This window comes from Panthera leo, chromosome D3 (genome assembly GCF_018350215.1).
Source record: "Panthera leo isolate Ple1 chromosome D3, P.leo_Ple1_pat1.1, whole genome shotgun sequence".
In the NCBI taxonomy this organism is placed as follows: domain Eukaryota; kingdom Metazoa; phylum Chordata; class Mammalia; order Carnivora; family Felidae; genus Panthera; species Panthera leo.
Genome location: NC_056690.1, coordinates 19958635 through 19986219, shown reverse-complemented (window position 1 = coordinate 19986219; position 27585 = coordinate 19958635). Strand labels below are relative to the sequence as shown.

Here is a 27585-nt window from a genome sequence, read left to right as displayed (position 1 = left end):
GATTTCCTTCCACTACTTACATTTGAGGAAAAGCAGTAGAGAGGATGGTAGAGAAATAATATCCAAACTTGTAGTGTGAATCATACCACCTCCAAGCCCTCCTGGGGAATTCTGGTATTTATAACTTGGAAGAAATGACCCAGTAGCCTTAAGTGGACAGACAGAAGGACACACTGTGAAGTACAGACAGTGAATGGAAAAGGGAGGCAGATGAAGAGCATTCCCTGTCATGCTTAGATGGTACCCAACCAATGGGAGAGTGACAACTACAAATCATCCGTTAAAAGGGGTTAAAGAATTCCATGAGTAGCCATTTTTATTTGTCAAGTTTATAGCAGGATCAGGGTCTCAGTAAGAGACACTGGTCAGCTCTTGTCATGTGAAAATGAGTAATGACCAGTGTGAAAAATGATATCACTTCTTGGATTGTTCCTCATCAGTGGTTTTTGCCTTCACCAATTGCTAGGAGATCCTGAGACCAGGAATGAAAATATATGTCAAAAGTTCTTGTGTAGCTTGTGGCCTTTTAGAGTCCTCCAGAAAGGAAGTCCTTTAGTACCATTGTCTCATTTGGGGAATCTCTTGGGCCTGGTAAGTTATTTACAATTTAACTCAGGGAGCATCTGAAACAAGTCACAAGATTGAGCCAGGAGGAAAAATGTAGGTGGTAAGACAGGGGTGGCAAGGCATGCTGAGCCAAGAGTGAGAGTGTGTTCAAAGAAGTCTCCTTTCCCCACTCCCCCCTACTCATTCTGCATCACCCTCCCTTCTTCCTTTCCACCCCTCACCAGCTCCCCATTCTCACTAGTTATCAAAAGTTCTCACTCTCAATCTCTTTCTCTGGAGATGTCTGAAGTACTCCCCATTAGTCATGTTCTACTTAATTCTTCTAACATCCCATTGTATCCTATGCTGTGTGTTCCTTTTTCATATGCTCTTTCCAAAATTTTTTTCCTGTCCTAGAGTGGGTGTTTGTGTGTGTGTCTGGCTGTCTTGCTGACTTTGTTCTATAATGGTCACAACACCAAAAATAATGATATTGAGTCTGTGATTGTACTAGACAATCCCGTGTGACAACCAGAATCCCTGACCTTTACCTACAGGATTGAAGCTTTCATTTCCCAGAGGTGGGGCATGTTGGCAACTGCAGCTCCAGGACCTACTTGTGCCGAAGAGAGCTGGCACTCCAGCGACATGCCCCCTTCCTGATGGCAGCCTGCATCTGGTGACCTCCGCATGTAGGTGGGATGACAGTTGGATGCTTCACCCTATTCTGTAGGACAATGAAGAACACACCCTGTATCAGAGTTCACACAGTTTCAACTGCAGGCCAGGCTGTGACAATCTCCCAGGCCAATGTCCTTCCCTGCTCATACCTGTTTCTTCATCTTTTCCTTTACTCTGGGTTGTATTCTCAGGTTTGTCTAGACCTCCTACACTAATCTCTAAGTGAGAGTTTGCTCCTGGGAATCTTTGCCTACCACAGCTTTTTGTTTTCTTTCCTTTCTTTTCCTTTCCTTTCTTTTTTCTCCCCTTTTTAAAATGAGTTGCAATTTACATACACTAAAAACTATCCTTTTAGTGAATATTTCAGTTCTCTGAGTTTTGACAACCTGCACACAGAGGTGTAAGCACTTCCACTATAGCAGTATATGACAGGTCACTCAATTACCCATAAATTCCCAATGCCCCTTTGCAATAGACTCTCCCTCTAGTCACAAACCCTGGCAACTCCTGGTCTGTTGTCTGTCCCTACAGTTTGCACTTTGCAAGTATATCATATAAATGAGATCATACATGGGTAGCCTTTTGGTTCTGACTTCTTTCACTAAGCATAATGCATTTGAGATCCATCTATGTTTTTGTAAGTATTAATAGTTCATTTCATTTTAATTGCTGAGTAGAAGTCTATTGTGTGGATGAACCAGTTTGTTTATCCACTCCCCAGTTAAGGTATATTTGGGTTATTTCCAGTTTCAACTCTATGACAATTTCAAATAAAACATTTAAAACATTTTTTAGTTATTTTGTGGATGTTAAGTTTTCATTTCATTAGGGTAAATACCTAGAAATGGAATTAATGGGTCATATGATAGATACATATTTAACACTCTATGAAACTGTTAAACTAGTTTCCAATGTGAATGCTTGATTTTTCATTTTCTATTTTTTAATGTTAATTTATTTATTTTGAGAGAGAGAGAGCACACAGGGAGTTTCAGAGAGAGGGAAAGAGATCCCAAGCAGGCTCTGCCCTCAGCTTGGAGTCCAATGTGAGGCTCAATCTCATGACCTCGAGATCATGACCTAGGCTGATACTAAAGAGTCTGATACTTAACTGACTGAGGCTCCCCTGCATTTTCATTATCACCAGGCATTGATGGGATTTCAAGTTGCTCCATATCCCTTTAGCACTGAAGACCATCAGTTTGTTTTTATACAGTCATTCTAGTATGTCTGGACTGATGTCTCAGTATGTTTTTAAGTTTCATTTTCTTGGTAACTTATGACACTGAATATCTTTTCAGCATCTTTTTATCTTGTTGTTGAACTGGTTGATTAAATAGTCACCCTTTTTTAACATTCAGATTTCCCCAGGTTTTCTTGTATTCATATGTACTTCAGTGTCTATGTGTGTCTGTGTATTTAGGTCTATGTGATTTAGACCCATGTGTAGCTTTGTATATCCATTAGAGCAGTCAAGATACAAAAGAGCTCCATCACCACAAGGATCCCTTATATTGTCCTTTATCACAACATCCATCTTTCCCCACTCAAGTTCCCTTTTCTGCTTCTACCCATGCCATCCAATAATTCATTTCCACTTCTAAAATATTGTGTGTTCAGAAGTGATATTGAAAAAGAAACAAAGGGGGTGGGGAATCTCACATTACTTAGCTTTGAGGATTGCCATTTTCATTCTTCATAATTCCCTGCAAATTCATCAAAATTGTTGTGTGCATTAAGAGTTCCTTCCTTTTCACTGTTGAGTAGTATTCCATGGTTTCAGTGTACCAAAGTCTGTTTCATCAACTACCCATGGGAAAACATCTGGATTGTTCTCAGTTGGGGCTATTATAGATAATGGTGCTGTGAAATTATATGCACAGGTTTTTCTGTGAACGTAAGTTTTCATTTCTCTGAAATAGATGCACAAGAGTATAGTTGCTGGGTTGCATGGTAAGTGCGAGTTTAGTTTTTTAAGAAGCTGTCAAACTCGTTTCCAGAGTGACTGCACCATTTCACATTCCTATCAGCAATGCATGAGTGATGCAATTCCTTCACATCCTTGCCAGCATTTGGGGTTGTCACAATATTTTATCTTAGCCATTCTGATAGGTATGTAGTGATACCTTATTGTGGTTTTAGTTTGCATGACTCTCATGGCTAATGATGAACATCTTTCCCTGTGCTACTTCAATCTCTGTATTGTCTTTGATGAAATGCTTACTCTTTTGCCCATTTCTTAAATGGTTTCTTTTTAATATTTAGTCTTGATAGTTCTTTGTATACTCTATACACTAGTTGTTGGATGTATTTTGCAAATGTTTTCTATTACTTGTTTATTTCATCCTCTTTAGAAACTTTTGCAAAGCAGAAGATTTTAATTTTGATGAGGTTCAATTTATTAAACTTTCATTTTACTAAACATTTCATCAAAAAATTCTTGCCTAGCCCTGAATCCTGGTGATTTTCTCCTATGTATTTTTCTAACACATAAAACACAGACAAACAAAGAGAAAATGGCCTCAACACTGCATGAACAACTCACTATGTCAAATGATCGAATTCTGGCCTCTCACACAACAGTATGACCAATGTCTCTACAAACTCTGGTTTCATGAACTCCCAGCCCTACCCCATGGATCTCATCACTACAGTGGATGACTGAGGTGTTCCTGACAAGCCCAGAGAGGAAGCCCCAGACAAAGACTGAATGTGTGTGCATGTCTTGGAGGGAGGGGGTCAGTGTTTTCCCCTCAACCTTAGAGAGAGTTCTGGAGATCTTGAGTACAGGCTTTGGTTTTAGGGCTCATGTAAATTAAGTAACAGCTATTCTCTGTTTAGCAGGGAGCCATTCAAAAAGGCCACAAAGAAGGAAGTAGATTTGCATGAGGACATCCCCTTTATGAGGTTAAGAGAAGCTCTGATGCCCCATTCCCAGTTGTGGGTTCAGAAGCAGAGCCTGGGGCATCTCCACCATGGCCTGGACTCCTCTCCTGCTCCCCCTCCTTATTCTCTGCACAGGTGCCTCTTCCCATAGCTCAGCCCCCAAGAGATACCAGGGATCAGCCTGACTTTGACCTTCTGCTCAGAACAGAGGACACTGCAGAGTACGTACTCTCTGAAAATAAGACTCTCATTCTCAGATGCACTCTCCTCTCTTTCAGGTTCTGTGGCAGCTTCTGAACTGACTCAGCCACCTGCGGTGTCTGTGGCCTTGGGACAGACGGCCAGGATTACATGCGAGGCAGGCAGCTTCGAAAGCAGTATTATTAACTGGTATCAGCAGAAACCAGGCCAAGCCCCCGTGCTGGTCATTTATGAGGATAGTGAGCAGCCCACAGGGATTCCTAACAGATTCTCTGGCTCCAGCTCGGGGGATGCAGCCACCCTGACCATCACCGGGGCCCAGGCTGAGGATGAGGCTGACTATTACTGTCAGTCCTATGATAACAGTGGTGATGCTCACAGTGACACAGGCAGATGGGGAAGTGAGACACAAACCCCTTTCCCATCTATGTCACACTCTCCTCCAGTCCCAGCAGGACTGTGCACAAAGCAATCGGTAGGTCTGGCCCAGGTCCCCAGATCTGAGGTCTGGAGTCTGTCCCCTTACTCTTCACCTACCAGGCAGGCTCTGCACAGTGTGGATCAGCAGGGGATTCATAAACAGTTATTAGAACAACATTTCCTCCGTTACTGTGGGTGAATGAATGCCTGCGTGTTGAGGAGCAGACATGGAAGACATTTCTCAAAGACCAACTTCTTTAAAACTCCCGTAATGAAATGTTCTGAAATTTAAAAATACACTGGATAGATTGACAGCAGATTGGATGCTGTAAAAGAAGAGAAGGGTGAATTTGATGTCACGCAATTAAAACTATTCAAAATGAAACACAGAAGCAAACACCTAAGAAAAAAAGTGAATATAAGCTCAGTGCCTGTAGGACAACTTCAGGGCACCCAGAGAGTGTGCAGGATAGAAACGGAGGGAGAGAAGAGAAGGAACTGATGGTTCATAAAACATAGGTGAGGAAATAATCTATAAAAAGGCTTCAAATTTGGTGAAATCCATAAACCAATATATCCAAGAGTCTAAAGGAAGCTTGGGCACAGGGGACATGAAAGATAGCACAGAACACGTCATGAGGGAATTGCTAGAAACGAGTGATGCCGACACTCTCACAGCCGGAGAGGAGATGTGTTCCCTACAGAGGAACCAATTTCATGGTGGAAGCACATTTCTCATTACAGCCATGTAAGCAAGAGAACAGGAAGCAATGTCTTCACAATCCTCATAGAAAATGCCTGTAAAATTTGGCCTTTACCCAGGGGAAATCTCATTGAAAAGGGAAGACACACTAATCCTTTCTCAGACCGCAAGCCTCTCAGAACACCCACAGACCCTCGGCACAAGCAACAGTAAAGGACGCCCCTCAGACAGAAGGAAAGGGTGACAGAGGGAAAGGGGAATACACACAAAGATAGAAAAAGCATCAGGTATCATAACTCCATGGGTAAATACAAAAATAAGTTTAGTGGTTCATATTTATAAAAGATAGTCAAGTGTTTAAAGAAAAACTATAGTAGTGTATGTGATATATGATGGATGTACAAAAAAAACGCACACATGAAATTGTAAGGGAGATGAGACCGTGTTATGACATCCTTATCCTACAGTGTGAATGATTCCATGGCCTGGGACATACTTTGATAGTTAGGAGCTGAGGACTATATACCCAAAATAAACCATTAAAATAATACTATGTTAACAACAAAGGGTTAGAGCTAATGAGGTGTGTTACATAGCACAGTCCAGAGACTACAGATCCAATAGAACATGTGTGTCGTATATGGGTCTGTGCATATTTATCTGTGATGCCGAGACAGAGATAATGGGAGAGAGAGACAATGACGTTGAGAAATGTCTCACACAGCCATGGGGTGGTAGGTCTGGAAGCTGCAGGAAGGACAGAAGGCTGGATTTAAGCCAGGATGATGTTGCAGACTTTAACCCAAATCTAGTCTGAATGACAGAAATACTAAGAGGAGACAGAGAAGAAAATTAAAGGAACCAAATCAAACTACTAGAGATGAAACCCACAGGTCTCAGATTACAAACACAAGAACTGAGATTAGCAGCAGACACAACGTGCAGACACGTGATTGAACATGAACGCAGCATGGACACTGCAAAAGAAAGGCACAAAATGACTTTAAAGTGATTAGAGCACCACTGAGTGTAGGAAAGTTCAGCAATGGATACACATGTGATTGTGTCCCCAGGGAGTGAAGGAGGGGAGGTGGAAAAGAATATTCATGAAAATTCAAAACCTTATGGATTCCAAATTCTTGAGAAACCCAAGCACAAGCAATGGGGGTAAAAACTACACACAACACCCATCAATATCCAATTGTTTAAGGCAGAGAAAAAGAGTTTTAAAAGAGGGCAGAGAGGAAAGTTACTTGGTTCAGGGGAATACAGATAAGGATTCCAACAGATTTCTCATTAGCAGAGATGCACGAGAGAGGGCAGTGGATTAACATCTTTACAAAAACGAAAAAGAAAAACCTTAATTCTTTATCCATAAAGAAGAAGAATAATTTCATCAGGGAAATTATCCTTCCCTGATGAAGGATATTATAAATTTTTTCAGATATACCAAAGTGACAGAATTGATCATCAGCAGACCCTCAATACAAGAAATAATACTGGGCTTCCCTCCCATAGGAGAAATGGATTCCAGAGAGAATCTGAATCTACAAAATGAATGTAAGAGTCAGAAGTGATAACTACAGAGGTAAACATTAAGAATATTTTTATTATTTACCTCTCTTTGAAAAAGAAATCACCATCTAAAGGAAATCTAATAACTGCAGATGTTGGAATTTACACTGTAGCTAACAGTGAGGTGATGACACTCATACCGCAGGGCTGAGGAGAGCGAGCTGGAAGTGTGCTCTAAGGATGTGATCCTCTCTGTCACGAGGTTTAATATCATCTGAATGCAGACAGTCAGGGGTCACAGATAATAAGCCTAAAAAGAGAAATGAAATGGACCATAAAAAATGTTCCATTATTCAAGAACAAGAGATAAATGTAAAAGGAGAACAGAGTAAACATGGAGCATAGAGAAAACAAACAGCAGGATGCAATAAACAAAGTATGTTGCTACCCAGAGCCAGGAAATGGTCCAAGCATGACAACTGAAAGATGATTTTGTCAAATTGACTTTAACAACATCACACAGATAACAACCTACAGTAAATAAAATGACGCTAAGTACAAGTTCAGGACGATATTCCCACCTGATTCTTTTCCACAAGTTGAGATATAAAAAATTCACAGAACAGACAGAGAATCAAGGAAGATGAACTCTTACAAATGGTTATGATGGAATATTTCATATAATGTGTATTTTAAAGAACACAACAATGGAAACAAATGATCACAGTGCACATTTCATGAGAAAAGATACAGAAATGCCCTCATGTCCCCCTCACTGTGCTGCAGTTTTTGATATTCAAACACAGAGTGACATGAGCTCCCCTAAGAGATCCAAGAGGTGAGCACAGCTCCACGTGAACCAGATCCATGAAGCCCACCCAGGAGCACTGATATTCTCTCCACCAGCCTGAGAAGGAGCATTTTCATGGGGACAAGTGAAGGCATGAGGGAGACATTGAGTGGCAAGTCTCAGAGTGGGCTCAGGAGATAGAAGTCTGGGGTCCCCACCATGGCCTGGAACTTCCTGCTCTCCCTCCTCACTCCCTGCCCAGGTGCTCCCTCCAGGCCCTACCCACAGGTTCAGTCCCCACAGGACCCTGAGCATGACCCTGACCTTGAGGTCAGTCTAGAGGGTACTGCAGGGGGTGGGACCCAGGGAATGAGCCCTATGGTCTCCTCAACCTGAAGGCCTTGTGTCCCCTGCAAGACTCAAGTGCCCCATTTTAGAGTGGCCATGAGACCTCTGTCACTTTCCCGAGCCTGGAGGACAGAGAAAACCAAACAATAATACAGACCTAGGCCAGGTCCCTACACAGTCAACAGCCTCCACCAGCCCCACAGATTCTCCAGGTCTAACCTGAGACACAATCCTGCTGACTGTCCCTATGTGCAGGCTGAGGAGGCTCCTTTATAGGCCAGAACAGGATGGGGTTGCAGTGAGTCCAGTGACAGAAGCCCCACTACCCAGCTTGGCCTCACCCTCCCTCCTTCATGCCCTGGACAACTCTGCTCCAAAGGGCCCAGAGTCTGAATCCAGTACACCTGGGCTGCACTACTGGATCACACTGTTTTCCTCTGTATTCTGGGAAACTAGTCTCTCTGGACCTTAACTTCACGTTCCATGTAATGGGGAAGATCATATTGACGTCAGAATCACATTGCTTTCAAATTGAATGAGAAAAAATATTGACAGAGTCTAATTATTGAAAGAGAGACTGCAGGGTCTCAGTCAATGGATGCTGGTCCGGTATTCTGACAGATTTGTCCATCCTCTGCAGAAATCCAAGGAAAAGGGCTCAGCAAAACTGTGACATTTATGATGTGAAATTGCATATCCAGCTCCAAATTCCCAATTCCCTGTGTCATTCGGGTCACCAACTAGGCTAGTGTAGAAAAACTCCTGCCCCAAACTACAAGTGATAAGGGCTGTAATAACAATGGCAGTAGGAGAGATGATAGTAATAATCGTAATGAAGACTTAGGTGCACACGTGAACTTTAGTGCTAGAAGCATCACCTGTTCCACTATGACTGACCCAACTGCACTCACTGGGATACAGGACACATCAGACTTGATTCCTAAATGGAGAGAAATGGGTAGTAATAGTATGTCACAAAGGTTTCCTGGACTGTGACCCTTTCCAAATGCACTAAAATTTACTCGCACTAACCCTGTTGTAACAAGACAAAGGGCCAGGCTAGGGCACTTCACCCTTGGACACGTACAGGAATCACACCTGTCCTGCCTCCTGCACCGTGTATTTGACCTGTGTGTGCTGGGATGGGGAGAGCAGGGGGGCAGCTGCCTGGGGGAGGCTGGGCTCCCTGGTCCATACCCTTTCTCAGGTGACAGGTGCTTTGGGGTGACCTGACCTGCAGGAGGGAAGCTCCTGGTCTGAGTCCTCCTCCACCAGCAGGGGGCAGCAGAGCTGCAGCAGGAGCAGCAGGACAGAGGCTGGGGCTGCCCAGGTGGAGCCTCACAGGGACACCAGGCCTGGGGGGTGTCTGTCCAGGGTTCAGTCATCAGAAGAAAGTGGGGATGATCCAACCTATCTTCTCAGGCTGCAGGGACCATGTTCTGAGGGTCAGACACACAGTGTCATCCAGGACACCGACAGGATTTCTGACACAGTGATTACCTCAACTGGGAAATTCCAGTCACCTCACTGTCCAGCAGAAGTCCCAGGAGTTGACCCTTCTGTGATGGGCACATCCGGAGCTATCCTGACCACTCACCGTCTGCCTCTCCTTCCCCATCTACAGGTGCACTCGGGTCGAGGGCTGAAGCATCAGCATCCTTGCTCAGGAGTATCTCAGGGGCAGGAGGTGGGCCAATCAGAGCCTCCAGTCACCGAAGGGAGGGTCTGCAGCCACCTTGTGAGACTGTCTCCAGTGTGAAGTGGATTCTGCCAGCCTCAGACCACAGCTCTGGCCCCTGGGATGTCAGTGTTCCGGAACAGGATCCAGCTCCCTGCAGTGACCACAGACTATCTCGTCCCCACAGCTCACAATGTGACCAAAGACATGACTCTGGTGACCCTCACAGAGACACAGTGCTTGAAGAGGTTTCTTCAGTCAGAGATGGTGTCTGACACCTTCCACGTGTTTATAGGAAACATGGGTGAAAAAAAAAAACAGGAATCAAAGTGTTGACATGCCAGTTGCTGGTCTGTTGTGGGATGGGGATGTCAGAGATGAAATAACCACATGTAAATTCACTAGAAGTCATGATGAATCTCCAACAGCAGGTGTTTATATAACAAGTAACTCCCACATGCAACATGATGAAAAAACATCAGAAGGAGAGTTTCTCATTCTAATGACATGACAAAGGTGGGACCAGAGTGCATCTAGGGAAGGCAGAGTAGACATGAAGCAAGAGGGGTCATCCAGGAGGCCACGGGGCCACCTCTCCTTGAATCAGGTTTCGTTTGTGTCTCTCCAAGGGCCCAGCCCAGCCCCATAGCCAGGCTCCTGAAAGGCCTCCAGTGGGCTGACTCAGTCGCCCTTATTGTCAGAGGCCCTGGGGTCAGATGGCCATGACCACCTCTCAGGGAGACAACATAGAAACCTTTGGTGTGCAGTGATACCAGCAGAAGCTAGGACAGACTCCTGTGCTGGTCATATATGACAATAGCAAGCCTCCCTCAGGGATTCCTGACTGGTTCTTGGGCTCAAACTTCAAAGATATGGCCACCCTAAACACCAGCAGGATCAGAGCCAAGGACGAGGCTGACTCCCACTGTCAGGTGTGAGACACTGGTATTAATGCTCACAGTGACAGAGTCAGACAGGGAAATGAGACACAAATCCCTTCCCCCTCTGTGTCACACTCTCCTTCAGCCCCAGGAGGACTTTGGACAAAGCATGAACAGTTCTGGCCCAGCCGCCCAGATCTGCAATTCCCAGACCTCACTCCCAAACCAGCCCTCCAGGCTGGCTCTGCATCCTGTGGATCAGGAGTGCCATACACAGGAGGCAGGATGAGGCTGTCATGTTCTAGGCTATGGTATTTGTTGTGGATGGAAGACCTGCTGAAAGGGCAGACAGAGAGACATCCATGGTGGCATAAGAAGCTCAAAGTGACAAGTGGAAGTCTCAGCTTTCAGTTGAATAGAATCATTGCAGTGTCTCTGGGTAGAAACATTTATCCATTAAAACTAATACCTCTAGCGCAGCAGAGTGTAGGGTCGTGGTGACAGGGAGTTATAATTTTGTAGCAGGTCACCAAGAATATGTGTGAGTGGAGACATTCCCAATTCCAATTCTTAAATCCTGGACCCATGAATGTTAGCTATGGGAGAAACAGCACCGGATATTGGATACAGATTTAGTACAAATATCACCTTCCGGACAATGTTACCCAAGCCAAACAAGGTACTGCCATGTGGTTGGCACAGTGAGTGAGTCTTCAAGAGGCCATTAGTCTATTCATCAAGCCAACTGTCTCAGAATGTTGGGGAAGATGGTTGAGCCAATGAATTCCATGGGCATGGGCACGTTGCAGCCCTTCTTTTGATATAAAATGAGAGCTTTGGACAGAAGTCACAGTGAAATACTAGAACAGTGGGGGAGGCATTCTTCAAGTCCAAGGGTAATATTTTCGGTAGAAGCATTGCAGTCAAAGAAAGGAAGTCCCTATCTAGAGGAGAGGTCTATTCCAACAAAAGAGCTATCTCTTCCATGATGGAATAATAAGTCTAATGTAATGAATCTGCCAGCAGGCTCTAGGCTGATTTCCAAGGAAATGGTCTCACACTGGGAACTCAGGGTTGGTCTCTGCTGTTTGCATACTGGTCCTGAGAAGTGGCCATAGCCAGGTCAGCTTTAATGAGTGAAATCCACACGAATAACCACCCAACTTCCAACATGGGCACTTTGCTATGGAGTCCACTGAACAAGTTCAGGAGTAGATGGAGAAGAAAGGTGACCACTTTCCCCATACGTGTCACATTACCCAACTGATTATTCACATTGATTCATTTTGAGGACACACTATGGTAGGCATTTTCATGAGACACAATTAGCATCCAGCTTTGTGTTCACTGGGAGTGTTCACCTCACATATTTCTTCCTCAAACATCTTTCACCAGTTTTCTTACTGTGTTTCTTTCAAGTCTCTGAACATACAGCCAAATATTGAGTGAGAGCCTATAGGTTAGTATAAAGCCACCTCTGACCTTCTCTCTGTCCAGACAAATGAACCAACTACTCGGCTCAAATGTTACATTTGAGAATTTTCCCCACCCATGTTGTGCAGGAAGGTCCCACATTAGGGCTGCAGTGTTAACTCTCAAAGTTGGCTGCATACCATACAGGAACCTCTGTAAGCCACCCCTCTGGTTTTTTCTCTGTATCAGCTGGTCATAGGATTGTCCCCACTGGGCCACAGACGTGCGAGACAGAGAAAAGACAATACAGCTGGGATTGGGGTCATGGGCATCTGGCCTCTTCCTCATGCAACTCACCTGTGCCTTCATGACCTGGTGAAGCCTAACCTCAAATTTACCTCTTCTGTTTAATGATGGAGAGCTGCTGTGAATGCCCAAATCCATGCATGGTTAGTCAGGTAACACCCGATTCATGTAGGCAGCTCAGGTCACATGTAACTTTAGTGCTTTATAAGGGGCATACATTCCCTGTTATGTTCAATAGCAAGCCGAAGTATTTGCCAAATGAAGCTCTCTGCTTATACAGATGTAAAAAAAAATATGGTGTGCTATGCATCTATTCTTGTGATAGGAACACATCGTTAACTGACACCAATGTCCTTGGCCAAATGAGTCTGAACACTAATTTGGTCCTGCTGTTCATTACAGTGACCACATCCACTTCCTCATTGTTGATAAAATGGGACTGCAGGCCTCATACCAATGCAAGGATCCCATCAACTACAACTTAGGTACCCAATCCAGAGATCAGAATCTCTACCGAATATATGTGTACATATGGCAAATATGCATACACATACACACACACACACAATCTACCAACATACACACACAGACCCAATTAGTATATATATGCATACATATTCACAAATATATTCTTACATGTTGTGTATAAATATATAATATAAAGCATGTGTGGCAGGAATTTGATGTCATGCAGAACATGCACACATATCAGTGAGCCACAGATAAGACACAGGGATGGTCAATTACAAAAGGGCTCCTGCTTCCCTTTCAGTTTTCAGGGAAATTCCACAGGGATTCCTCTTGTGATTCACCTTTCCTAGAAACATACAACAATGAGAATTCTGAACATCAGTCCTGCCCCTCAAAATTTTAACTTGTAAAAAAAAAATATCACTTTGGAACTCAAACCATTTTGAATCACAGACACCTAAGGTCCTCACTGTCCCTGAATCTTCAGACAAACCAGACTTTTCTCCACAGCAACTGACCCCAAACACACTCCTTAGTTCTTGTTCCTTCTTCCCATCCTGACAGCAGCTCCAAGGTCACCTCTGCCAGAGAGGCCTCCTCCAGCCTCTCACCACACAGCACCTGCCTCTCATCTTGTCCGATTTCAGTTCATTATCTGCACACCATGCAACACTGTATATTTTCTCATATCACTTTATTTATTAATTGATTTTTGTGGTAATTTTTATCCTAATTTGTCAGGAATTTTTTAATGTAACACACGCACATCTCAATCAGAGGTGTGAACACTCAGGTGTTTAATTTTCTCCCGCAGAAGTAAGGCTGAAGTCAGACTGTATTTCTCCTGGTAGGCAACAATTCTGTGAGCTCCCACATCTGCTCACTTTCTGTCCCACCATCACTACTACGGAGGCTTTGCTTTTCACTGCTGTCACACCCAAGTACAAGGAAAGAGCACTGCATAAATCTACTCTGTTTCTTCCCTCACAAGAGTAAAAGTCCCCCAAAAGATCCCCAAACAAATGACACATTCAAGGGGTCAGTTCTTGGCCACAGGGCCAATCTTGACGTCTCAAGAGAGACTTGACAATAGCAATAGTGTGGTTTCTAAATGAATATGGAAGACGAGATACAAGTAGGAGAGGTTGGAGACTGTCTCCGGTACCAACAAAGCAAGACTTCCACTCTGCTGCAGCAGTCCTAAGATGGAAACTCTGACCCAGGGCCCGTGTCCTGTTCACACTGATTTCCCAGGATGGAATGTGTCCCAGACTAAGCGGATCTGAATTAGTGTTTGTTGGACGAGTGTTTTCCTCTGTCTTGGGAGCAGTAGCCGTCATCACACTATTGGCGACACCAGCAGCCAGTGCCAGTTAGAGGCAGTCCCTGGCTTCTGTGTAGCTTTGTGTCACGCCGCAGAACCACTCCCACGGCCACCCACCTCCCCAGAGACAGGAGCAGTGATACCGCAGATGGGCCCTGCCTCCTCCTCCTCCTCACATGAGCCTCTTCCTACTTGCATGGATAACCTGACCTCCTCCTGCCTAGTCTTGAGGCTGACAGAGGCCCCTCAGAGAAGAGGAATTCCTTCCCTGGGGTCAGCAGTCCACGGATCAGGGAATCAGGATCTGAGCACTGGGTTCTGAATCTCCACCGGGACAAAGGATTTCACTGGGCCTCGGGCGGTCAAGTGGAGCGGCCACCAGGGGGCAGCAGAGATCACCTGGCAAAGGCCCCTGCACATGGGGAGGGTCTGGGCAACAGGGCATATGCAGGGAGGGTTAGTTATGAGACTTGACTGAAAAGTGTAGGTTGTCTATGGCATCACCTTTGACTCTGGTGTAAAATACTGGTTCAGTGTCTCTCAGATTTGTCTCCTGTACAATGTGCTCCTGTCTCTAGCACAGATCCAGCAATTCCTGCCACTCCAGCCCGGCCCATACCTGGTAAACTCGATCAAAACTTCCTCAAGCTGGGTCTGTCCCTGACACTGAGTACACCATGGGGATACTGAGGCATAGCATTGATAACCTGTCCCAGAAGTTCTCCATCAGGACACAATCCTACCACACCTCAATGGTTCCCCCAAAACTCCACGTGCACTAGACAAGAGAGAAATTTTGTTCAGGTTCTGAAGTTCCCCAACACAGACCTGGGGTAGGACACTTCACTGACCTAAGTTCCTCCAGTCATCTAAAGAGTAAACATTCTGTAATAAGTTCAGAAAATTCAGACAGACTCCAACTCTGAGCTCTGCTATGGCCACACCCAACCAGGAGCCTGGACAAGGAGAGGGATGCAGTTGTGGGCCCCATTATGGGATCAGAGGGTGAAGCAGAATCCCCTGGGCTGAAAGTCGATCGGAAGGGCTGCCCCTCCCCCATCTCTGTGTCCCTTGGGGCTGAGCCCATTTCTGAAGCCACAAGGCCCCTCAGCAGCAGCCCCTGAACCCTGGCTGATTTGCATGAACAGCAGGTGTCTCCAGCAAGGGGATAAGTCAGGCCTGGGAGGAACTCTGCCCAGCCTCAGGACCTCAGGGAACAGAATCGAGGCACCTCCACCATGGCCTGGACCCCTCTTCTTCTCGGCCTCCTCGCTCACTGCACAGGTGCTGTGCCCAGGTTCACACCCACCCCAGGCCCAGGGTTCCGGGACAAGCCTGGTTCTGACTCTGAGCTCAGCAGGGGAGTCTCAGTGGGGACAGGATGCTCAAGACCCTGCTGTGAGATGGGGAGCTGGTGGGGTGATATCCCCCCACCATGCTCACTGATCTGTGTGAGCCCTGAAGGGCTGCACCTGCCCAGGGAAAGGAGGGGGGTGGTTCTCATTGGTTCAAAGGCTCCATCCACCAGGCGGGCCCATGGGCCCCAGGGACTAAGATGACAACAGAGTGGACACTGGGGCCTAGAGAATCACTGGAGCTTAAGCCAAGCAGGTGGGAGTGTTCAGGGGATGACACCCCAGGCTGAAAACCCACCTCTCACCTTCTCTCTTGCAGGCTCCGTGGCCTCCTATGAGCTGACTCAGCCCCCGTCAGTGTCAGTGAACCTGGGACAGACGGCCAGGATCACGTGTGGAGGAAACAACATTGGAAGTAATTATGCTTACTGGTACCAGCAGAAGTCAGGCCAGGCTCCTGTGCTGATTATCTATAAGGATAGTGAGCGGCCCTCAGGGATCCCTGACCGATTCTCAGGCGCCAACTCGGGGAACACAGCCACCCTGACCATCAGCGGGGCCCAGGCCGAGGACGAGGCTGACTATTACTGTCAGTCATATGAGAGCAACTATGATCTTCACAGTGACACAGGCAGATGGGGAAGTGAGACATAAACCCCTTCTGTCTGTGTCACACTCTCTTCCAGTCCCTGGAGGCCTGGGCACAAAGCAGAGCAGGTCTGGCTCAGGTCCCCAGATCTGAGGTCCTCAGACCTTCCCACCCAGTTCCCAAGGCTGACTCTGCACAGGGAGGGTCAGGAGTGCATTTACAGCTGACAGCACTAGGCTTCCCTGCTTCTCGGGGCCTGGGTGTGAACTGAGGACAGAGGGCCTGGGTGGAGAAAAGACACAGGGAGACTTTCGTCCAGTGCTCATTATCTCTGCACTTCCATGTGGTGGCTGTGGGCTACTGCTCTCACAACTGACAAGGATTAGAGCCCCAAATTTCCCAGCTCACCTGAGGTCCTGAAGCCCTGGTGTCATGTGTGGAGCCACCTTCACCTGAGTGCAGTAGACACCGTGGGGTCACCCACACCCTGTCTTTTGGGTTCACACACTCACCCACTACTGCCTGGAGCCTCTGACAGCTCACAGGGGTGCTCCTCACTGCCAAGGACTCTTGCTTCAGAAAACTGCCTTCTCAGAGAGGTTCAGTTAAATAATCTCCTGAGGCCTAGAGGCCAAGGCCCTGCCCCACTTTCACATGTCCTGAAAGGTCCCAGCTTTGGAGCTCCCTGCAGGAATGAGGCCTCATCTGATGTCTCACTCCGTGTGGGTCACTTCTCCTTCTCCTTCTGACCTCCCTCTTCCTTCCAGATCTCCTGCACATGCATTTCTCCATCTCAGAGTCAGCTTCCAGGAACCCAATCCAGGATAGCCAGCATCCTTGACAGGATCCTCTCAGACCTGAAGAGGCCACTGTATACACACAGAGCTAGGGTTTCTCCCCCAGATCCCCAATGTGCATGTCCAGTCCCCACAAATGTGCTCAGCCTTTAAGAGGATACAAAATACATTTTTCTCTGCTGGGATATTTATTTTTGTTCCAGATGATTTGATATCATATAACTTCAATATTGAGATATAAAGTTAACTATTGTTAACACATCTGATGTTAGATGATAATGGGATGAGACAGGAGAATAGAACAGAAACTTATGGTCAATATATATCCAAACACACCCTACAACATTAGGAAGAAACACATGTTACTTCTATGCTGCTCATTTCGGTGACTACCCTGTGCTCAGAGGGGTGTCTATAATTTCCTTCTACTCACCCCATATCCCCTTCCCACAGCAAATACCTGAGCTAGTCGCCATTGCTGCCCGTTGGTAGGACTAGACCTTCATTCTGGAAAGTTAGTCCATTAGCAGACCTGCTGAATTGGGTTGTGGTGCATTTATGACTGTAATGCAGACCCAGGGAGTATTAGGGGATCTTCTGAATCCAGAGACACTCTTCTTGCCCCAATTGTGCACTAGAAATTCAGCTCCTCCATAATAGTCACTATGATTCACTCCAGGCAGTGCATCCCCCACTTTTCCTGATGATTCATCCCCAGGAGGAGCCTAAAGCAGACAAGGCACATTCTCTGCCACTAGAGCCGTGCAGCCCATATTCCCTGGGGTCTCAGCCCATCCACAGCACACACTCCATGTGGCTGGTGAAATAGTCTATTCTTTAATTTTTTCCACATCACTACAGGATCTAGAATCTGAATCAAGCCCACTTGACCAGAGCAGGACAGTTAAGCCCCATGTCCCAGGTGGCCAAATAGGAGATAAGCAGAGGAAGTGAGATTTTCCACAGTGGCCTAGACTTCAGCTTGTGAAGCTCAGTGAGCACACAGTCCCCTGATGGGGCGGGAGGGGGGCGTCTCCACAAGATGTAGCTGCAGGTGCAGCAGGTCGGGGTGGGGCCCAGGCATCTGCATGTGGAACAGCTCCCAGGTGAGCCTGCAGTGTTCTTAGTCCCAGGTCCACACACTGTGTGGCCTCACTCCTGCTCCCTGGCTGCTCCCGCACAGGTGGGAGGCCCACAGGGAGACACAATGTGAGACACAGGTGCCCTGCTCTCTCCCATCCAGGGTCCATGGGGTCAGGGCCCTGCACTCACCTGTGTCCACATTGTTCCCTCCCTTCCAGGCTAGGGCCAGTCGCTTCTGATCCAGCCTCCCTTTCTTCCTCCAAGCCCCTCTCCTCTCCTGTCTTACGAGCTCCATGCCTCCCCTGATCTGAGACTGCCTCCATCCCTGTCAGTGGCCCTGGGGAAGCCCAGGATCCTCAGCTCTGGGGATAAGCTCATGCGTGAACATGCATCTTGGTACCAGCAGAAGGCAAGCCTGGTCCCAAGCTGGTTATACATACAGATATGAGCAACCATCTGGGTCCAAATCTGAGGATGGAACTTAGGAACATAGCCTCCCTGAGCATGACCAGGACTGAGGGCCAAGACAAGACTGACCTTTGCTGAACTACCTAATGTGGCGGTGGGAATGCCTATCAGTGACTCAGGTGATAGGTAAAGATGGGCAGTGGGACACAAACCCTCCTGCCATGGCCTGGCCCTCATTCTCCCTACATCTCTGAGCAGCTGCTGGTCAGGCCTTAGGATCAGGTGACCTCCCTGGTCCTGGCCTGACCCTCCAGGGTGAGAGAATCCAGCAGGTTCTCCATCCTCTGGTCTGTTTATCCTAATGAACAGTGGTGAGGGGGGATGGCTATTCTGACTATTGGGACTGGAGTCAGGTTTATAGTATATAATAAAGATTTAGGATGTCATTGTACATTATACATCACACGGGCCTCAGATATAATCACATGTCATTGAGGAGGGGAGACACCTGTCTCAGACAGCACAGTCCCGGGAATTCCTCTTCTCCTTAGTAACAGACATCCTGGATGGGCCCCACAAGGCTGTGTCTCCTCTGGTTCCTGGATAAGGTGTCCCACATCCTAAGGACTGACAGACACTTCATAAAGCAGGAAACAGGTCCCTGCTGCCCCAGGCCCTTCCCTCCTTAGGTTTAACAGGAACTGTGGAAAAAGTGCAGACGCTACATTGGATCCCACCTAGGAGTCTTCCTTCTGGCACAACTGTCCTCCCACTGCCCCAAATCCCATCTCCTGCACTAGCAGGTCTGACCCTTAGCTCAGGTCTGACCCACAGGTACTCACACCTACCCCCCATGCTGACCCTGTGTGGTGGCTTCATCTGCATTCAGGCCTTACCTGGCACTTGGAGGGGAGAGGTCTTTTCCAAGAATTGAATACATCTGTATCATAAATAATTTCTCTTCATGATTCTTTGACTTGTGATTTTTAGAGCAATTTCATAAGGTCAAAATGACAGGTGATGAATTAATTAAGAAGGAAACACAAGCTTCCCCCATGTCCACTTCTGCCTTGAATCAGGGCAATATCTCCATGGAGTGGGGAGACACAGAACTGAAAATCTTTTTCTCCTCACAAAAGCATGGCATGTATGATTGGAATATTTCATCTAAAGTTTAGTTATTGACCCAATGAATGAGAAAGATGATTTCTGGTTGAAATCATATTTCCAGGGATTTTTTCCAGTTGGGATCACAAAAGGTCCCTCTAAAGGATTATAATCTGGATATTCTCACCAAGCCTTTCTTATCAACATGACAATGAATGGACTGGCACCTCCCTAGCCCTCAGATCGTCCCATGACCAAGTACAGCAACATTCCCCATAGACACCTGCCAGAACTGAGAGGAAGAAGCTGTCTCCTTCAGAACCTGGAACATTCTGGCTGAGGTTGTCCTACATCCCCTCTCAGCCGAGTGGCCTTCCTCACATGGTGCAAGTGACTGTTGCAGGTGACTGTTGCTTCCTCACACCTGCCACCATCTTCTTGTCTCTCCCTCTCAGGGAATGGGGACCTGCAGTCATTTCCCTGCCTCCCTTCCCAGTCAGGTGCACCTCTAACACATGTTCCTGCTCAGCTCAGCCAATCTGTGGGGTATTGGTAAAGCAGTGACAGGTCACCCACGTGGAACCCCAGACAGGGGACCAGGACCAGAGGCACATGTAGCACCCTAGTCTCCCTGTGGCTTTAGATTGTTTAGGGGGGGTGAGGAGGGATAATAACCACTGCCCTGAGTGGCCTCAGCCCCCACTGGGAGGTCCCAGGCTAACCTGTTCCTATGTCAGCATCTTCCTCCTGGAGGCCTCTCAATGTGACTACCAGCTGCCAAGAGAACCTGACTTACTACCTGGAAATGGCCTCTTACCATACCTGACCTCACCCTCTGTACCCAGAAATGTTCACCTCAGGAGAAACCCCACACTGGCCCTGAACTCAGGTAGAATCCCAGGTCCCTCTGGTTTGTCCTGTTCTTTCAGATCCTCTAACCAGGTCATTTGTCGTTTGCCTACAATGTCATCTTTCACTCTCAGGTATAAATTTCAGGGTATGTGTGTGACGGACCCTGCTCATGGAGACATTGCCTATTTCTCCAATACAGCTCAGGCACTTTGTCTCCCACCAACCCATGCCCTGGCCCACCCTCATGAGACTAATGTCCTGTCACTGTCCACAAACATCCGTCCTCCCTGTGATCACACGTTTCCTCCTTCCTCCAACCCTGTGCTGACAGCCCGTACCAGACACAGCTGCTCCTCCTTGCTGGAAGACCCTCCCACCTTTTCCCTCCACTAAACTCCCTCAGTGAAGGGAGAGGAGACTGAAAAATCCTCTTCTTCCCTTTCCCAGTGCCTGCAACACGGTGATTTTCTCAATAAACTAATTTCAACTAAATTAATAAATTCAGATGTTTATTACAAATTTTTCCCAAACTGAAAGCAACTTAATAGTGACAAACATTCCCTTGAAGAGTAACTAAACTTTGAAGCCCCCTCTCATTCTCTTATATGGCAATATTGCTTTTTGCATCTAGTCTCTTCCTACTCCTAACTACAAAATGGGGATACCAAGGCACAGCACCTATGACCTGCCATAGAAGCTCCTGGTCAAGAGCAGATATGACACCACCATGATGCCATTGGAAAATCCATGTGCTCTTGATAGAGGAGGAATTTTTTTTTTTTTTTTTTTTTTTTTTTTTTTTTTTTTAACCTCTGTGGCCCACAAGCTATGACTCGGGGTAGGACCTGCACCTGTGTGAGCACCATAGTGTTTCCCATAGAGGGTGTTCAGAAAATAAAGGTAAACTCCACCTCTGAGTTCTCAATGGTCAGGCCAGCCCAGGACTGACACCAGATCACAAACTGGGGTGCAAATATCAGGCCCAGACTATGATACCAGAGGGTGAAGCAGAATCCCCTGAAATGAGGGTGGGTCTGCACAGGCCACCCCCTCCTCTTTGTGTCCCCTGGGGCTGAGCTCTTCTCTGAAACCACAAAGATCCTCAGTAGCAGCCCCTGAGGTGGCTGATGCATAACCTCCAGGTCTCCCCAGGAAGGGATAAGAGGCCAGGAGAGAATCCTGCCCGGCCTTGGGCCTCGGGAGCAGATTCGGGAGACCTCCACCATGTTCTAGACACCTTTCCTCCTCAGCCTCCTTGGCCACTGCACAGGTGCTGCACCCAGCTCACACCCACCCCAACTCAGGGCCATGGACAAGCATGGCCCAGACTCGGAGCTCAGCATGGGCTGCCTGTGGGGCAGGATGCTCATGACCCTGCTGCAGGATGAGGAGCTGCAGGGGTAAAATCCCCTCACTGTGCTCACTGGCTCCGTGTGAGCCCAGACAGACTGCCTCTATGCAGAGAAAGACTTGTTTTTCAATTTGTTCAAAAGCCACATCAACCGGCCAGGCCCATTCGATTCTGGGAACGAGATTGATGAGAGAGGGCAAACCTGGGGTTTGCAGAGAATCCCTGGAGCTCAGGCTAGGTAGGTGGGGGGCTCCTGGGGATTGGACCAGATCTGGAAGCCCACCTCTCCTTTTCTCTCTCACAGGCTCCATGGCCCCTACAAGCTGACTCAACCCCCTCGCTGTCAGTGACTATGAAGGAGACGGCCAGGATCACACGTGGGGGAAAACACATGGGAAGTACATATGTCCACTGGCACCAGCAGAAGCCAAGCTAGACACCCCTGGAAATTATCTATCATTACAGCAACCTGCCCTCAGGGATCCCTGACCAATTTTCAAGTTCCAACTCAAGGACCAGCCCATCCTGACCATAAGCGAGGCCCAGGCCCAGGGCAAAGCTCACTGCCACTCTGCCACCTACCATGGCAGTGGGAGCAGTTTTCAGTGACTCACAGTGACACAGACAGGTGAAGGGGGACCCAAACCTGCTCCCCCAGCCTGGCTCACACAGCTCGCCCTGGTCACACCCAGCGGGACAGAGCCTTCCACACAGAGACTGGCCCTGCCCTCACTCCCCCAGCGATGGAGCCAGTCCTCAGTCCTGTCTGGGCTCTGTCTTCTCCATGGCAACCTGAACAGGCATGCTGATGGGCAGGTGCCCGTTCCCAAAAGATCACCCGGAAACCACTTCATCCCGCGCACCAAGTCCGTTAGTGCTCAGGAGAAAACCCCCAGGCAGTCTCAGGAACGTCTCAGGCAGGTGAGGGGAGTGTGTGCAGGGTTTCAGGATGTGCACATGAGGGGCGTGAGACAGGTCTTTCAAGGAAGGAGCAGCCTGACGTGGGTCACTTCTGTGACATAACAGCATAGGACTGGTGGACCCTCTCAAGGGGGCAGTCATCAAACCATCTTGATCAGTAAACTTTTATTTAATAAGCTGTCTGTTTACCCAGATGAGAATGTTTGCCCAGGGGAGCAAACTGTTTAGCTCCTAATGCATTTTCCAGTGCCCTGAGTGATTATTTACATCCTTACCCTTCTGGGCAAGGATTTCTAGATCTAATAGACACCCTGCCACAGGTGGTCTCAGTCCTCAGATCCAAACATGAGGGACAAAATGAAAACGAAGAAGTTCATTGAACTCCAGAGGGAAGACACAGACCTCTCCGTGGGCAGGGACGGGAGATGTAGTGTCTGAGGACCAGACCTACGGGACCTCCTGCCCATGTGGGGGGTCACCCCGAGAGCGTGGAGGGATAGGTTGCAGATGGAGGGAGCCCAGAGAACAGGTGCCCACGCTGGACCGAGCTCCAGGGAGAGACGGAGCCTGGCCCGTCCCTGGTCCAGCACCTCCACCAACATGTTCAGACCTCTCCCTCCCTCTCTCAGGCAGCCCCTTCCCTCCCTCTGATCCTTCTGGCTCTCCCATTTCTCTGCCCACCCTACACCACAGCTCAACCCACGGTGAGGGGGACACTCCCACGGCCCCATGCCCAGGCCCTGCAGAGGAGGCCAGACCAGGAACACTGTCAGAAACGTCAGTATCCAACTGTGTAGGACATTCCTGCAGAACCTGGCCAGTCTCTGACTTTCATTTCTACCAATACCAACAGCCTCAGGGACCTTGATGGACTCTCCAACCTCCACTGAGAAAGCCGATCATAGAGACATGGGCCAAAAGAAGAACCTTATGATAGACATTGAGCTGTCATAGCAGACCTTTTCTGGACTCAAGGACTTATTGCCCCCTAGGCAGAGCTGGATCTGTCTGCAATGATCCTGGGCAGAACAGAGAAGGGACAGAGGCTTGAATAAAGGTTGAACCAGTGATAATGTCACAGGGCAGAGCTGTAGCAACACCCTCCATGGAGGCCCTAAATTAGCGATCATCACCTGGAGAGTCATTTGTGGCACTGATTGTAGGAACATGGGGTAGGAATGCTACTTTCGGTTTTTCTGGGTCCTGACTTCTGTCAAAACCTCCAGCGGCATCGTCAGAGGGCCAATGAGGGCTGGTCTGCTTTCCGGCTGGGCAGGCTCTGCCCTTGAAGTATAAGAAGGTCTGGGAGAGCCCTGCCCTGCTGTGGGGTCTCAGGATGCAGAGCTCTGGGGCATCTCCTCCATGGCCTGGGCTCCTCTCCTGCTCCCCCTTATTACTCTCTGCACATGTGCTGCCCTAGGTCCTGCTTGCAGGCTCAGCCCCCACAGGACCCGAGTGGACCCGCCCCAAACCCTGAACTAGCCCAGGTACAGCTTCAGGTTGGGACCCCTGGGAGTGAGCCCTTCTTCCTCAAGCCCACCTCTCCCCTCCTTCTTGCAGGATCTATGACCTCCATGAGCTGACTGGACTGCTTTCAATTTTGATGTTTCTGGGAGAGCTGGCCACCATCACCTGCCAGAGAGACAAGTAGGATACTATGCTGTGCACTGGAACCCAAGATGCTCATTTGTGATAACACCAAAGGAACCCAACGACCCCTGACTGAGGCTTTGGCTCCAACTCAGGGATCATGGCCACCTTACTGTCAGCAGGGTCTGGACTGAGGGCAAGGCTACTACTCCTGTCATGTGTGGGATAACAACAGGAGATGGGGTCATGGACACACTCTGACTTGTTCCTCATGCATTAACCTGTGCCTTCAGGACCTGGTGAACTCTGATCTTCAATTTACCTCTTCTGCATGATGATGGAGAGCTGCTGTGAAAGCCCAGTCCCTGCATGGTTGGTTATATAACACTCAGTTTACATAGCTGACTCAGGTCATGGGGTTACTTAGTGGCTCATAGTCAGAATACAGCCTCTACTAAGATTCAGTAGCATTCAAAATAACAAGTAGTTGGTAGGCGGCCCGTCTTTGTCAGTTCTAGGTACAGTGTCATTAACTAGCCAACACCAGTGATGGCTGTCAAACGAGTCTGATTATTAATTTGCTTCCATTTCATTACGGTTACCTCACCCACACTGTCATTGGTGATAAATGGAACTACATGGCTCCTGCCATACAAAGGATTCCATCAGGCACGATTTGGGGTCCCAAGTCAGAGTCTAGAACCTCCAGAAGACACACACGCAATGGATATCTACATACACACACATAGTATACACATAAGTACACGTGTACACACATGTTCACCAGTATATTCATATGTAGGTACATACATAGATAATGTAAAGGATATGTCACAGGAGTTCCACAGGCTAAACATACACATGTGGCCCAGGAGTCAGAGAGGCTGAAGGAAGATGAGGGGAAGGTGGAGCCTTTGTGACATGGCCACTGCCATGTTTCAACCAGGTGACCCAGCAGATAAGCCCCGATGACTGTCCCCTACAAAACTGCTCCTGTTTCTTTTGTGTGCACAGGACTTCACACAGGAACTTCCCTCATGCTTCACCCCACCTGGAAACCACAGCAGGGACGATTTTGACAACACATCACTCCTGTCCCCAAACTTTTAACTTATGAGAAAATGTCACCTTGGAACAGAGCTAGTTTTGAATCATAAACAACATATTTTCTCACTGGTCCTTCATCCTCAGACAAACCAGACTCTTCCCAGCAGGACACAGACTCTGCTCTTGTGAGCACACTTATTATTATGGGTCCCTTCCTCCCAGAATGAGAGCAGCCCTGAAGTCACCTCTCCAGAGATTGCTCCCCCAACTTCTCACCACACACCACCTGCCTGTCATTTCTGTCTGATCTCAATTAATGTTCTGCACATCATCTACAACTACAAATTCCTTCCACTATTACTTTTTAGCTGATTCTTTGTGTTAATTATCATACTAATTGGTAGAATTTTTTTTACTGCCAAGCAGACACATGACTATCAGAGGCAGAAATAGTCAGGAGACTATCTCTCTACCACAAAAAGTAAATCTGGAATCAGAGGCTGACCCTCCAAGTACTCACCAGTTCCATGATGCACCAAATCCTCTCTGTCTGTTCCACCATCCCTACTATGGAGCTTTGCTTTTATTTTTCTACTGTAGTCCTCAGGATGGCTGCAGCCGCTCCAGCTATCACATCCACATAAAGAAGAAAGGCACTGTATATCCAGTCTACTTCTCTCATTCACAAGACGGCAAGTCCCCAGAAAGGATCCCAGCTGACTGACACAACCATGAGCCATTTCTGGCTTGCAAGGTCAGTCCTGGTCAAGAGGGACCCCAGAATAGCAATAGTGTGGCTACTAAATGCATATGAAGATAAGATACAGGTAGAAGGGGCTGGAGACTCTGCTGTGCCACCAGAGCCACTGTGACCACTCTCCTGCTCCAACCACAAGAAGGAACCTCTGAGAAAGATCTGTGTCTTGTTCACAATCATCTCCCAGGATGATTGTGTCAGACCAAAGTGGGTCTCGATAAATGTTTTCTGGGTGAGAGGTCTCCTGTCTCTGTCTTTGGAATGGCCCTATTTTGATGCGTCAGCAGCCAGCACCAGTAAGGGGCTGTCGCTGGGTCCTGTGTCCCTACTATTAAGCCCAAGAACCACACCCATGACCACCCGTGTCCCCAGAGATATGAGCACTGATACTTCAGATGGGCCTTACCTTGTCTTCCTCAGATGAGCCTGTTCTTATTTTCATGGATAATCTGATCTCCTCCTGCCTGGTCTTGAGGCTGACAGGGCATTGGAGAAAAGAGCAATTCCTCCTCTGGAGCCAGCAGTCAAGGGATCAGAGAATCAGGTTCTGAGCTGTGGGTTCTTCATCACCTGGACAAAGGAGTTCCCCGAGCCTCCCAGAGTCAGTGTGGAGTGGCCACCAGGGGACAGCAGAGATCACCTGGCAAAGCACCTGGAGATGGGGTGAGCCTGGCATCAGGGCTTCTATCACGCAGGAAGGGTTGGCCATCCGGATGTGAGACCTGAGGGAAAAGGTGTAGGTTTCTACAGGATCACCTCTGACGCTGATATAAAATTCTGCATCCATGTCTCTTAGAACTGTGTCGTGTAGATTTGCCTCTCTCTCTAACACAGGTCAGTACTTCCCGCCTCTCCACTCACCTCATTTCTGCTCAACTCAGTCCAAGGACTGGATCTGTCCTCGACACTGAGTGCACCTTGTGGATACCGAGGCTATGACCTGTCCCAGACTCCCCCCTTCCCCCCCACCCCATGGACAGACCCTTACAGCACCTCAATGATGCCTTAAAATTCCATGTGCACTTGCCAAGGGAAGAATTTTATTTAGGTTCTGTTGTTCCCCAACAGAGATATAGCTCAGCAACCCCACTGACTTAAACCTCCTATAGTGTCTGTAGAGCAAACATGTTATCATGGGTTCGGAAAATACAGACAAATTCCACTTCTGAGCCCAGCCAGGACGGTCAGCCCAGGAGTGAGGTCAGGACACAGAGGGGAATGAAGTTGTGCACCGCAGACTATGCGATCAGAGGGTGAAGCAGAATCTCCGGACTGAGGGTAGGTCTGCAGGGCCGTCCCTCCCCTCTCTGGCCTCTCTCAAACCACAGAGTTCCCGGGGCGCAGCCCCCTCATCCCGGCTGATTTGCATGTCCACCACGTCTCTCTAGCAAGGGGATAAAAGAGGCCTGGGGTAAGTCCTGCCAGCCTCGAGGCCTGCGACTTAAGGAACAGAATCATTTCACCTCCACCATGGCCTGGAGTCCTCTTTTCCTCGGCCTCCTCGTTCACTGCACAGGTGCTGTCCACAGGCTCACATTCACCGCAGCCCCAGGGATCTGGGGCAA

The 27585-nt window shown here is 47.9% G+C and overlaps 2 protein-coding genes and 3 gene segments (V, D, J or C); all 5 read left to right on the top strand.

Annotated features, from left to right (window-relative positions):
• The window catches only part of LOC122203332 (immunoglobulin lambda-1 light chain-like), a 614033-nt gene that overhangs the window by 356329 nt on the left and 230119 nt on the right, over window positions 1-27585 (top strand). The gene's annotated exons all lie outside the window — the stretch shown is intronic.
• Window positions 1-27585, top strand: part of LOC122203331 — an 803799-nt gene that overhangs the window by 587312 nt on the left and 188902 nt on the right.
• The window catches only part of LOC122203328 (immunoglobulin lambda-1 light chain-like), an 814466-nt gene that overhangs the window by 621187 nt on the left and 165694 nt on the right, over window positions 1-27585 (top strand). The gene's annotated exons all lie outside the window — the stretch shown is intronic.
• LOC122203330 overlaps window positions 1-27585 on the top strand; it is a 277599-nt gene that overhangs the window by 94100 nt on the left and 155914 nt on the right.
• Window positions 4133-10086, top strand: LOC122203334. The segment is given in 3 exon segments: window positions 4133-4248; window positions 4392-4789; window positions 9715-10086. Coding segments are annotated over 3 exon segments (579 nt in total).